The sequence below is a fragment of the Astyanax mexicanus genome, chromosome 1 (genome assembly GCF_023375975.1).
Source record: "Astyanax mexicanus isolate ESR-SI-001 chromosome 1, AstMex3_surface, whole genome shotgun sequence".
NCBI lineage: Eukaryota > Metazoa > Chordata > Actinopteri > Characiformes > Acestrorhamphidae > Astyanax > Astyanax mexicanus.
The window spans coordinates 99629065-99641697 of record NC_064408.1 but is presented as its reverse complement, the minus strand read 5'-3'; the positions used below and the strand labels follow the sequence as shown (position 1 = coordinate 99641697).

General features: G+C 40.7%; 1 protein-coding gene across 5 annotated transcripts in view; it reads left to right on the top strand.

Annotated features, from left to right (window-relative positions):
- The window catches only part of phldb2b (pleckstrin homology-like domain, family B, member 2b), a 79267-nt gene that overhangs the window by 37213 nt on the left and 29421 nt on the right, over positions 1-12633 (top strand). For all 5 annotated transcript variants that reach the window (XM_049462723.1, XM_015606631.3, XM_049462724.1 and 2 more), the window contains 2 exons: positions 2003-3174; positions 10646-10963. In XM_049462723.1, the coding sequence (XP_049318680.1) occupies positions 2003-3174; positions 10646-10963 (1490 nt within the window). The remainder of the gene's footprint in view (positions 1-2002; positions 3175-10645; positions 10964-12633) is intronic.

The following is a 12633-nucleotide window of genomic DNA, read 5'->3' as shown; positions in this document are numbered from 1 at the left end:
AGCTGCTGATGGAACTGAACATCATCCAAGAGAAATCTGGAACTACACTTTGTTCTTCAGTTTGGCTCACAGGATATAACATACTTAGTTAAAAATGAGAATTCTTTGTTGTGTTTTACTGTAGATATGTTTATTCGCATCTGTTCAAATCATATGTGGTTATTTTTGTCAGGTAAAAACACTTGTATTCCTGAGATAAATGGATTAATGTAATTTGCTTTGGTGCCTAAAACCTTTGCACAGTACTGTATGTCTGTGTTAAATGTTGTATTTTTTTGTAAGACAAGCAACTAGATAAAATAAGAAAAGAAGGATTGTAAAGAAGGCTGTTCCACATTGGGCTAGAGTAGAGAATAGCCTGTAGCATGTGTGTGTGTGGTTTTCTGAAACTCCTAAAAAAAAAAAAAACTAGGCTTTGAGACTGTTTCTATATTTAAGGGATGTGAGCATTCTGTAGAGGCCCATGAAAGAACTGAGAATAAGACTTTTGGGTTGTGGGTCATTTAAAAACAGGTTTATTCCACTTCATTCCGACTATTCTATGAATAGACCGGTCTCAGGTTCAGTATATCTTAATAAGCATAACTCTAGTGCTTTCTCAGGAACCATTAATTCAGGCGTTTGGCCTGAATGCAGTGTTTGTGAAAGCCTTTGTAGCTGTTTTTAAAGTAGTATCACATTCTTTAAAATGCTTGCCAAAGTGAACACAAGTGGGAGTCGCATATCTGTCATTCATAGCGTTTCTCTCAAAAAATAGGCAAAATATTAAAACACATTAGTGCATTAATGGGCATCTGATTACTGACTAGGCTATCTTGATTTTGGAATGTTGGACTATTATAATTTGTTATAATCAGTTTTAAATATCCGCTGAAGATTTTGGGGGTAAAATATCAGACATTTTCAAGCTATTAAGCTAGTTATGCATATAAAAATGGCTTACTTACAACGAATGGCCATATAACTTTAAGGTTAAATCAGTCAATCTATCTAATCTCATGAGATTTTGACTCGGTAGTTTTATGATTATAGTTTCTGCTACATATACATAAATTATTGCGGTGCCATCTTTAGAATTGTATCATAAATTATGTTGTCATGAAATCACAGTTACAAAACTCCTCAGGGGAGTTTAAAACAACAGATACAGAAAGTGGAGCTGTGATAAGGCCCAATCCAGTCCTCCCATCTGTCTCTATTCACCCAAAAAGAGGAAGAGAGAAATAAGAAAGTCAGGCATTAGTGAGAAGTAAGGAGTTAAACTAGCAAACATTGTTAGATTACAGTTGAACAGATGTAAAGTAAAGCTTTAAACTAGTCATGGCAAAAGTGGGGCTTTTGATTTGGGAAAAGATTCGATCTTGTGAGAAGTTCAAATCTTTATCCACCAAAGTGATATCTGGTTGGCCAACTTTACCTGTTTGTATAAGTTCAAAATGATCCCAAACAGCAGACCTAGGTCTTTTTGAGGTTCTTCCATTTAACATATGCTAATGGTTTGACAAATTATAAGCAATGAATAAAAAACAATGCAATGTGTGTGTAATCTTTCTCCACAAAAACAGTTACTGCTTTTTATATTTTAAAAAGTGGAAATGTTGTGTGCCATGTTGACAATAAACACATTTCTAAGATCAGAGATCAGATATTTTAACTCCTATTTAGAAACATTTGGGGAAAAATATTCTGATCTCAGATCAGCTGCATGACTTAAGCATGGACCAAAATGAGTGAAAGTTTTGTGACAGTCCCACACAGCTTTTTCCAATTTGATACAGACTTTGAAGCAATGTTTTGAAACACTGTGATTCCAGTGAATTCAGTTCAAGAGTTCTGAGTTTGAAATCACTACTTTTAACCATTGTTATAGGGGGGTACGTATTCCGGCATAAGCACTGAGCACAAAAGTGTTTCATAAAAACATTATGCTCATATGAGATTTTACAGTCTGGGACCATGAATGCATTTTGTCTATCTGATTTCTTCCTCTCTATTCTTCCAGACTATTTGAAGTTCAGCAGTGATTTCAGCCACAGTCTAGGCGGTCCTACATCCAGAGGGATGCGCTCCGTGTCTGAGCTGCGAGAGTTGATGGACACCCTGCAGAGAAAGAAACAGGCTTTGGAGAACAGCCTCCGGACCAGCGTGGACAGCAACCCCTCTTACTTCAGCATGACCCAGTCTCCGCCCACCACACCCAACACTTTAACCCCTGTAACCACCTCCAGCCCTATCCCGTCCTATCAGGAGCAGGCCAGGCGTATTTACAACTCTGATCGCCCTCCCCTCTCAGTTAAAGTACAAAATCACTCGTCCGGAAGCATGCCCCCCTCTCCCCGGCGCTCAGACCCATCTCGGGAACGAGACCCCTCAATGCCTTACTCACGACCGATGACTCGAAATCAATCTCAGGACAGTCTGCTCTCAGACAGTTGCCGCGCTCAAACGTCTGGCTCTTTACTGTCCATGTGGAACGGCCAGACTTCTAATGCAGGGGACTTTCTCTCCCCACCAGCAGGGGGCAGTGGTAGTGGAGCAGCCAGCATGCCCTCCAGCCCACGGCTTGCCCGCAGACACCTGTCTCAGGACCCCAGCAGAAATGGTGTCCCAGAACCTGCACCCCGCCAGAGAAAGTACTCTACAGGTTCTCTGACAGGATTGAGCAGTCATAGCCGCTCTTTACCTCGTCTTTACCGTCCAGCTGATGCTCCATTAACCCCCCTCGCTCCTTTAGCCCTCCCCCTGCCACGCCGCTCACTAGACAGCCGCCCTTCTCGGCCCTCCACCGAACAAAACCACCAGAACGGTCATTCCGAAGTGGTTTCAATCTCCCTGACCAGCAGGTCCAGCACCAAAAGTGCCCCAGCACCTCCAGACGTCACCGTATCCTCAGGTGCCACCACCAGCCCCCGACAGGCCAAGAAAGTCAGCCTAATCTCCAGCAGTGGATCCTGCTCTGATTTGGAGGGGCTGGCATCTCCTGGACCCTCACCAGGATTGGAAATGGGACTGGGGGAGAGGAGGCAGTCATTTGGGAAGGCCGGCCTGGGCCCACAGGGCGGCTTCAGAGAGAGAAAGGGCAGCATCAGCTCACTGAGTGGCAAGGAGGAGCTCCAGGATTATCACCAGAGACAACGAGATGAGCGACTGCGAGAGCAGGAGGTGGAGAGACTGGTAAGGAAATGTAATGTAGAACACACAGCGTTTTTTATTTGACTTTTAAGTTTTAAATGGTGATGTTAAAAGTTTGCTTTTTTAGTTATACACTGCAGCTGTAAAGTAAATGTGGTTAACAAGTAATACAAGTTAGACATTTTCAAATCATTATACACTCATACTTACATCTAGATATTGTGATAATTTATGGCATTTTCACACTTATTTCAAAGTAAATGATTCTTCACCCAGGACCAGTTCTGTGCTTGTTTGGGGGAGGGGCTCATTATCATTGCTTTGCTTTAACAAACAAAACCCTAATCCAAACCATGGATTGATTGCACAATTCTGTGTTTAGGTTAACAAAAGCTTTGACTGTATGTATCCAAGCAGAATGATAAACAGTTAGGAACAGTGATTTTGGAATGCATGGAATTTTACCGTGCAGGAGCATCATCAAACAAGGAGCTTGTATGAAAATATTTTTATCCTTGCAGGCCAGCACAAAACATGGGTTTTTGGTCCATGCTGTCAGTTCACACACTCACCCCACAAAGCTGAGCTTATTACAGGAACCTCGCTCCAGTCTTATGGAAGTGTGAATGTAGCATATTAAGTTTAAGCAGTCACATTACAAAATGAACCAATCATGCAATCTCACATGCGGCACAGGGAGTGGTTAGCTTTCACACTTGTAGCTAACCTTTTAAAGTGAAATTGAAGCTTAGACCCCCGATTTTTAGACCCCCGATTTTAACAGCTTCCAGGCTTGAAAACAGCTTTTACACATGACATGTGCCAGAATTACAAATACACTGCACTTCAGTCAGTATTTTAAGATAGCTCAGGCCCAGGGCAATTTATTTAACTACTTAGGTGCCAGCACTGAGATGAACAAAAGTCTAAATACTTGTCTTCTATACTTCTTGAAGAATTATGAGTTTAGGCCAAGCCATACTTCAAGCTTTAAGAGTTCCTTCACATCAAGTAGGGAGGATCTGGCCAATTTTTGGCTTTGTAGGCCAGCTTCAGGGATTTGAAATATGAATTAGCACAATGCTGCTGCTGCAACTTTAATGTATAGATATTTCCTTGAATTTTGTGGTATTTCCGAAAAAGAAGGCGGTAGCCCCTTGTGGCAAGCGGTAAAAATAGACGGAAAGCATATATTTGTGTATGATGTGCCGTATACGACCAATGTGCAAGGCCACGCAAATGAACATACGATCCAAGATCTGTTCAACCACACATCTGCCTGAGCCTCGCCTTTTCCTTACCAGGGTCTTTACTTCCTTTAGCATCACTCTAAATATATTATCCCAGAGAACATTACACAGGAATGAAAGGCTGAGTTACCACACTGTTATCTTTTAATAAACCCTCAATACTCAATACCACCCCCTCCTTATTTGCTCTGTGTCACTGTGAGGAGTCACATGGAGTGGAATTCTGGGTTCTTTAGAAGGTCAGGAAGGGAGAGGCCTCCACCTGCCTTCAGATTAATCTCTTAGTGAAAACCCTCCCTGCACACACACACACTTAGACACACACACTCACACCACAACATTCCACTTTCCTAATCACACACAGACCCTGTGCACTGCTGGCTGTAATAAGCATGGCCCACTCTCTCCCTCTGTAGTGGGGAGACCCAACCAGAGGTGGAGCTGCAGACCCTGTCCTATTAATAGGCATCCCCGAACCGCATCCACATTCGCTGGCCGCGGCCTTCCAAACACACTCTCTTTGGGAGGCCTACCGCCGAGGCGGGGTTCGCTGGCTATCAGCCCACCCTAACAATCCTATTCTCGCTCCTCAGCTGGCTGGAGTGAGGTTTTGATGAAAGACGGCGATGTTTGCGAGCTTTCTCAGGGTTCCCCGAGGCCACCTGTACCAGCGCCCCCTTTGGCCCTGGTCCAGACCCTACGCCATGACCGCTCACTCATTAGCCATTACAGGCCTGTAGTTGTGGTGCAGCTTTATGGGTTCTGGATTAGAGGCTAGCGCTAGGGAGAGTAAACACTAGTCAGCTGCAGGTGGAGGCGGGTACATGCATGTACGCATAAGCACAAGCTATGGGACAAACATACATTCTAGCCCTGAAATGTGTTATTATGAGCCTCTGACTTAGTGACCTAGTCAGGGATTTGGGAACTTGCTGGCCCTTACATGGACACACCTCGATGTAGACCTGCGTAATGACGTTCTAATGATAGTAGTGTTACATATTTTAGCATTCTTGTTAGAGAATGTAGAATGTAAATTTATGTATTTTTGGATTTTAGCATTTTTGAAATGTATTATTGGAGTTATCTGATGATAATTAAGCTAACATGAGATCATTGCCCGCTGTGGGGAGCTTAATACTAATATCCCTAACACTGACTGGTGGTAATCAGTAATCAAGATAACAAGATAATCATGTTTTCTTTTATTTTTTGATAAAAATTCCAGTTCAGCTTTCCACTATAAAAATGGGCAGGGTTTGATTGGTCACATGGCTTCATATTCTGTCTCTAACGCGCATGCTCTGGCTTCAATTTTCCCCTTATAACGCAAGCACAAACAAGATGGCAGTGCCATATTTTTTTTACCACTTTTTATATGGTCTAATAATTAAGCGTGTGGCAAGACACTCATTTCACAAAACGAGATGAGACATAATATTGGGTTCCACAAGAATGGAAGAAGATTCTATTAAAAGATATGTATTTTTTTATTTTTGACTGAAACTTCTAATAAAGAATTCATCGCAGTGTTGCATTTATGTATAACAGTCAGTGTTTACTCTTATTATAGACATAACAGTATGCAAGTGTTTTAGTAGCCGGTTTTACTGAGTCTCTTCATACCTTAGAACTATTGTGTATCTGTATTTAACTGGTAATCCTCTTAAAAGTTCAGTAGAGACCTGGCAACCTATGACCAAATCTCAAATATGGTATACTCCTGCGTTTTGTCAACACGTTGCCTCCGCATGTGTCTGCAATTCCGCCTGGCTTCAGTTTGCCACCATAATGATCAAACATGTGTTTTGTCTTGCAAGATGCATTTAACACCCAAAAAAAAAAAAATCTATTTTAATATCATGAGACGTGGTGCCACGAGATTTCACACCCCTAAAGAAGTAAAACATGCTTATTCAACCATTTGTTTTTGTTTTTTTCCTGCGAAATGGCCACTAGGTGGTTTTAACACATTGCCCACCCCGCAGTACTGGATATATAAATATTTAGAACTTTCTCTATTTTCTGCAATTCTGCTTTACACTTCACTTTTACACTTGTTCACCCCTCAGCCAAGGTGAAGCCCCCCAGCTCCCCCCTCTCAGCTCACAGTAGGGTGAGTAATCTGAGAGCTGCCCTCCGCACAGTCCTGACAGTCCTCACCCTCACTTATGAGGTCACGGTCAACACCCTGCAAAGTAGGCCCAGACCTACAGGCCAGTTCTAAACATGGAGAAGTTAATTAAGTGTGTGCTTACACACGTGTGCCCTGGAGTGTCCGTGTGTTTGGGTTTGGTTCTTCAATTAAACGGCGGTTTGTGTCCAGGCTTTTAAAACATGTCAGCTTACAGCAGTGAAAGAGAGCATGTGCGAGTAAAGGGAGAGCACTCCACTTTTAGGCTTGTTTACATTTGAGCTGGTCATGTATATCTGAAGGGGCAGAGAGAGTGATCTGGTGGGAACTTTTCACCCCTCTGTAATGCCCTGAACTGCACCAGCTGGAAGTGTAGGGCACGGGGAAAAGCGGAAGGATTAAATCACTCGCTCCTATATTTGCAGCTCTTCCGCTGTCCAATGCCAGCTATGATGCCAGCATTTGATTTCACTCATCACCTACTTGCTCAGAGCTGGACTCTCCGATCCACAGCAGTCCGTCAAAGATCTTCTCTCCCATCCATCAAAACGATCATATCTGTTCTTGTGGAAAGGGCTCTGCTGGGACGCTGGCTCAGGTTTGGTTGGGTTAGCCATATCGGTCTTCTTTCTATGTGGCTGTTACCATGCACATCGGCCCCCTGACCTCTAGCACCGTAGGCATGGTGAGTGTGGCTGTTTTGTCATGATCTCTTCATTTGAACAGCTGGCTGGGCTGCATGACATGAACAGACAAGCATGTTGCCGTTAAGTTGCTATTTACTAAAATCTTGATTTTCATAAATACATGCTTATTGAAAACACCAACACCAACATTTTTTAGTATTGTAAACAATATTATACCCTGAAATATTGGGCCATATTACAATATTGGGCCCCTAATTATCACATCAGGGTACTACTTTTTTCTGTTTTTATCAAAAGAAAAATGTATACTGTCCTCATTTCCCATTATATATCTACTAGAGACCAAATATATATCGTCCACCCCTTTTGTCAATGTGCCTAAATGTATCTTAAAAATGATTGACTAATGATTAATTGGTGCATGCACACTTTTCAGCTCTTTTTAAATCAGAATTATGTAGCATTTTTACCTAAAAATACCTGCTTCAAAATCATTGACCTGTAATAGGAAGTTAGGAAGAATAGGAAATAGGAAGTGACATCACTGTCATTGCTGCAGCAAAGTAAGCATGCTGCTAACTGCACTGTGTGGCTTTGGTGAAGCAAACAAAACAGCTGATTTACACTGCTTAACCAGTATACAGGTACACTATGTTTGTATAAAATCCTGTATTGTTAGTCTACTAGTTCACTACCAGTATTACTCTTGTCAGTCTACATCTCTTAATTTTAGTGATGATTCTGTTTCTTTCAGCTTGCTCAGAAATGCATGTGTAAAACGTGTCCTTCATTGGTGGTGCAAAGCATGAAATAGTTTACTGGCTGTATCAGAAAGAGAAAGAGCAAAATGCTGTTTCTAAAGCTGTTATTTAAAGAACAGTAAACGTGATTTATTCCTTTAGGTACAGCCATTTCAAACTGATATTTGCTGACATACTCATTGTATTAAGTTTCCCTTCAGAGAAACATACTGCTAACACGCACATGCCGAATGGAGCACAGCACTTCATAATCAATTTACTAACTACTATTCCATGACTTTTGGCATGTTTGTGTTCTCTGCAGCCTACAGCGAGTTAAGGACTGGAACAGGACATCTCTAATTTACATCAAGGCTCAGTAAATTATAAAAAACTGGTTACAGTATTGGTTTGGTATGCACAGACAGGAGACATTTGGCAAACAAATTGGAGCCTGAGAGCTCTGTATATAAACTTCAGCATCAGCTGTGAATTATTGCTGGACTTGATTCTTGCATTTGGCTACATCATAGACTGCATAATTGATGCACATCTGGATGAAGCTCCACCTGCTGGACTTTTTGTCCTGGCTCATATTTGCTATGCACGTGTTAACTGTCATGCAGATTGCTGAGATTGAGTGTTTATTTCCACAGCAGGCGCTGCATGCAGAGCTTTTCCGGCCTGTTAATCAGGTTCAAAGCAGTTTCAAAGCAGGTTCCCGGGGGAGTGTGTTCCCTCAGATGTCTCATCCACTGAGAGTTTTATTGAATCTCTTATTCTCTGCTCCAGTTTTTCTTTCTGCTGCTCAGGATGAGGAGCCACCAGATCGTGAGGTTGTTGAAGAGCTGTAATAGAATGTTACTGAATGGAGAGTAGATGTCTTGGAAGAGTATAAGTATAGTGATGCAGGTTTCAGTGTGTGAGATTAGAGTTGAGGTTTAGCAGTTTTGTGTGATTCCCAGATGGATCATTGGTGTGAAATGTTCCTGTTCTTTATTAAGAAACGCTATACAAACTTGGTTGCAGCTCCAAAGGATATGTTTAACTGTCCTGCGAATGTGTGGACAAAGTACATGTTGTGATCTGTTGTGATGTTATAGTTCTAGCTTTCAGCATTTTAGGATGTTCTCTGTCTCTTTTAACAATTTAATAAATTAAATAAGCCATACGTAGTTCCCAAATACAATATTATGTTAGCTCATTCTTTGATCTTTGACCACGCCCACCCTGCTAGTTTCAAGCGTTTTTCCAAACATGTGGAGCAAACAGGTTCCAGTGCACAACAGCAGCAGATGCTTTTTCCAGTTTAATTTCATGCAAGCGTTATGTTTAATGTCATATTTATTCTCTAAGCAAGTGTTTCACTCCATTAAAAAGCTCACTTGAGTGAGGGGTGCTAAACATTCATGTGCAAAGTAGGTAACTCACTAGTTTACTGACTATGTAACTAGCTAACTCACTAGTTTACTGATTAGGTAATTAGCTAATTTACTAGTTTACTGAATAGGTAACTAGCTAATGCACTGACTATGTAACTAGCTAACTCACTAGTTTACTGATTAGGTAATTAGCTAATTTACTAGTTTACTGATTAGGTAACTAGCTAATGCACTGACTATGTAACTAGCTAACTCACTAGTTTACTGATTAGGTAATTAGCTAATTTACTAGTATACTGATTAGGTAACTAGCTAATGCACTGACTATGTAACTAGCTAACTCACTAGTTTACTGATTAGGTAATTAGCTAATTTACTAGTATACTGATTAGGTAACTAGCTAATGCACTGACTATGTAACTAGCTAACTCACTAGTTTACTGATTAGGTAATTAGCTAATTTACTAGTTTACTGATTAGGTAACTAGCTAATGCACTGACTATGTAACTAGCTAACTCACTAGTTTACTGATTAGGTAACTAGCTAATGCACTGACTAGGTAACTAGCTAACTCACTAGTTTACTGATTAGGTAATTAGCTAATTTACTAGTTTACTGATTAGGTAACTAGCTAACTCACTGACTAGGTAACTATATTTGTGCATGAATGTTTAGCACACCTTGCTAACGTGAGCTTTTTAATGGAGTGAAAAACTTGCTTAGAAAATAAATATAACAAACGTAACATTTGAATGAAATCTAATTGTAAAAGTATCTGCTGCTTTTGTGCACTGGAACCTGTTCACTCCCCATTTTTGAAAGAATGCTTGAAACTGGCAGGGTGGGCGTGGTCAGTCTCGTGGGTTCAGTGTACCAGCAGTCAGTTCAAAACCAACTGGCCAATGAAGATTCAAGGGAAACGCCTTCTTCTAATCCCCGCCCATCCATGAAAACTGTGCCAAAACTCCTGAAGCAGAAGCAAAATTCTTTAACAGAAAAATCCCCAAAAATCCTCAGAAAATTCACAAAAAATAATTGTTAAATAACTGCAAAGGATAACAAAGTAACCAAGTATATTTAAAAATATGTATTTGCTATATATTTTTTCTCTTTTGAATTTGCAAACTTATTTTTATTTTGATTGCAGATTTAATTTTTTTATGTAAAACTTGGCGCAAAATTCACTCCATAGAGATCATCCATCTTTCTCTTGACTATATTCCAAAGGTTTTCAATTTGGTAAAATCAAAGAAAGTCATTTTTAAGTGATCCCCTTTTTTTTTTTTTTTTTTTTTTTTTTTTTTTTTTTTTAGAGCTGTATGTGTATTTACACTATCTTTTTTTTCTTCTCTTTTTCAGGAGCGCCAGCGTCTAGAGACCATTCTGAGTATGTGTTCAGTGAGGGATCAGAGCAGCTCGGCTGTGGCGGACCTGCAGAAGATCAATAAGGAGCTAGAGAAGCTGCAAGTGTCTGAGGATGAGCCTCTGTTTACCGAATTGTCCAGTAGCTCTGTGGAGAATGGCTTCAGCTCCAGAGCCCGGGACCTCCAGGTCAGTGAGGAGCACCAGGTACGCCAGCGGCGCAGCAGTGGACAGAGAGATGTGAGGGCAGAATCTCCTGCTGTCAGTCTGGGCTCTGCTCCCACTCCATCTCCTCGAATGACACGCACCACCAAGGTGAGTTTTCAAAGCAGTTGTACTAACATGATACTGCCACCACCATGCTTTACTTTTGGGGTTGTGTTTGTTAGAAATGGACAGTGTTACACATTGGGTTTGTGCCACACATTTTCTCAGGCACACCTCTTATATAAGTAGAGCTGAATAAAGAACTGAATTGATATCATTGATTAATGCAGTGTCAATCCAGTTCTTAGAAACTGAACTCTGCAGCTCCATTAAAGTGATTGTTGGCCTTTATGTGGCATCCTTCACTCATCCCCTTCTTGCTCATATACTGAGTTTTGAAGAATGGCCTAGTAAGGGGAATTTTCTAGGTGGTTTTATATAGCTTACATTGTCTTCCACTAGATCAAGCACCGCTCTCTAGGACATACAAACATGTGGATATTATTTTGTAGCCTTCTTCTGGATAGATATGTGTGCAACATTTATCTTTAATGTCTTTTAGAATGGTTATTGGTCCTCATTTTCACAGCTGCCCTTCAGATTCACAGTCTGAACAGTGATATTTGAATTAAGTTAACTCTTTTATGGAGAAGAAGTTAACTTATTTTGGTTATGATTGGAACCTAAAGGTAAAATGTAAGCCAGTTGTGTCATTGCTAGGGTAATATTCTTGTGTGCTTAGAGAGCTTCTACAATAATTCAGGGTTAAATACTTGCATTAAACACATTTTATATAGTTTCTTACATGAACATAATATCAAAAATGGGGCCGTAATTTCATTTTTAGGGCCATTTTCCTTAAGTAAATCTTGACTCATGGTTTTTCACATACACGCAATTTGTGTTTGTGATACATTGTAATACATTAATTCTGCTACTTTATGTATGTTTCTGTATTAAACAGTAAATTACAGAATTGAAAAGGCACTCATACAATCCCAATATCCGTCAATACTCTGACCTGTTTTCTGACTTTTGTCTCAGATTCCTTCCTGCATGCTATCTTAAGACAGAAGGTCTTGGTCTGGCATTTTCTTTTTGTGCACATGTGCAAAAGAAACACAGCTCCTTTATTCAGACTTTTATTCTTCCCGTTCGTTTAATTTGCAGTGCTTTTCTGCTGACCTCTGTCTGTCACTGTGGTCTTTCCTGGCTCTCCTCACGTGGCTTCCTGTGTGTATAATCTTGTAAGTTAATTGTATATTTAGTACTCGTTCTTCCTGTGCCTAATTCATTTGCTATTTGGAGAGGTTTCAAGCTCCCTCTCCTCCCTCCTCAGGCATGCGTATGCACAAGTGTACACACACACACACACACACACACTGACTCGCTTTTCAGCACACAAAAGAATGTGGGGGGGTGTTCTTTTTACGCAGGCTGCCCTAATGTAATTAAGTGTCTTTTGCAGGAGAGTGTTCTGTATCTGATACATAGATCACATCTACCCTTTATATGTTTACAGCAAATTATACAAGACTCTGGAAGCCTCTCTGTCTGTCTGTCTGTCTGTCTGTCTGTCTGTCTGTGAATCTATCTACTCTGTTTGCTTGTCTGTCTGGTTATGCAGCTGTCAATCTGTCCGATGTCTTCTCTAACATTACTTTATATCTGCCTTTCTGTCTGTTGCCTTTCTTTCTTTCTCTCTGTCTGTCTCTGTCTGTCTGTCTGTCTATATACCTATCTATCTATGTCCACTTGTCTGATACATAGATCACATC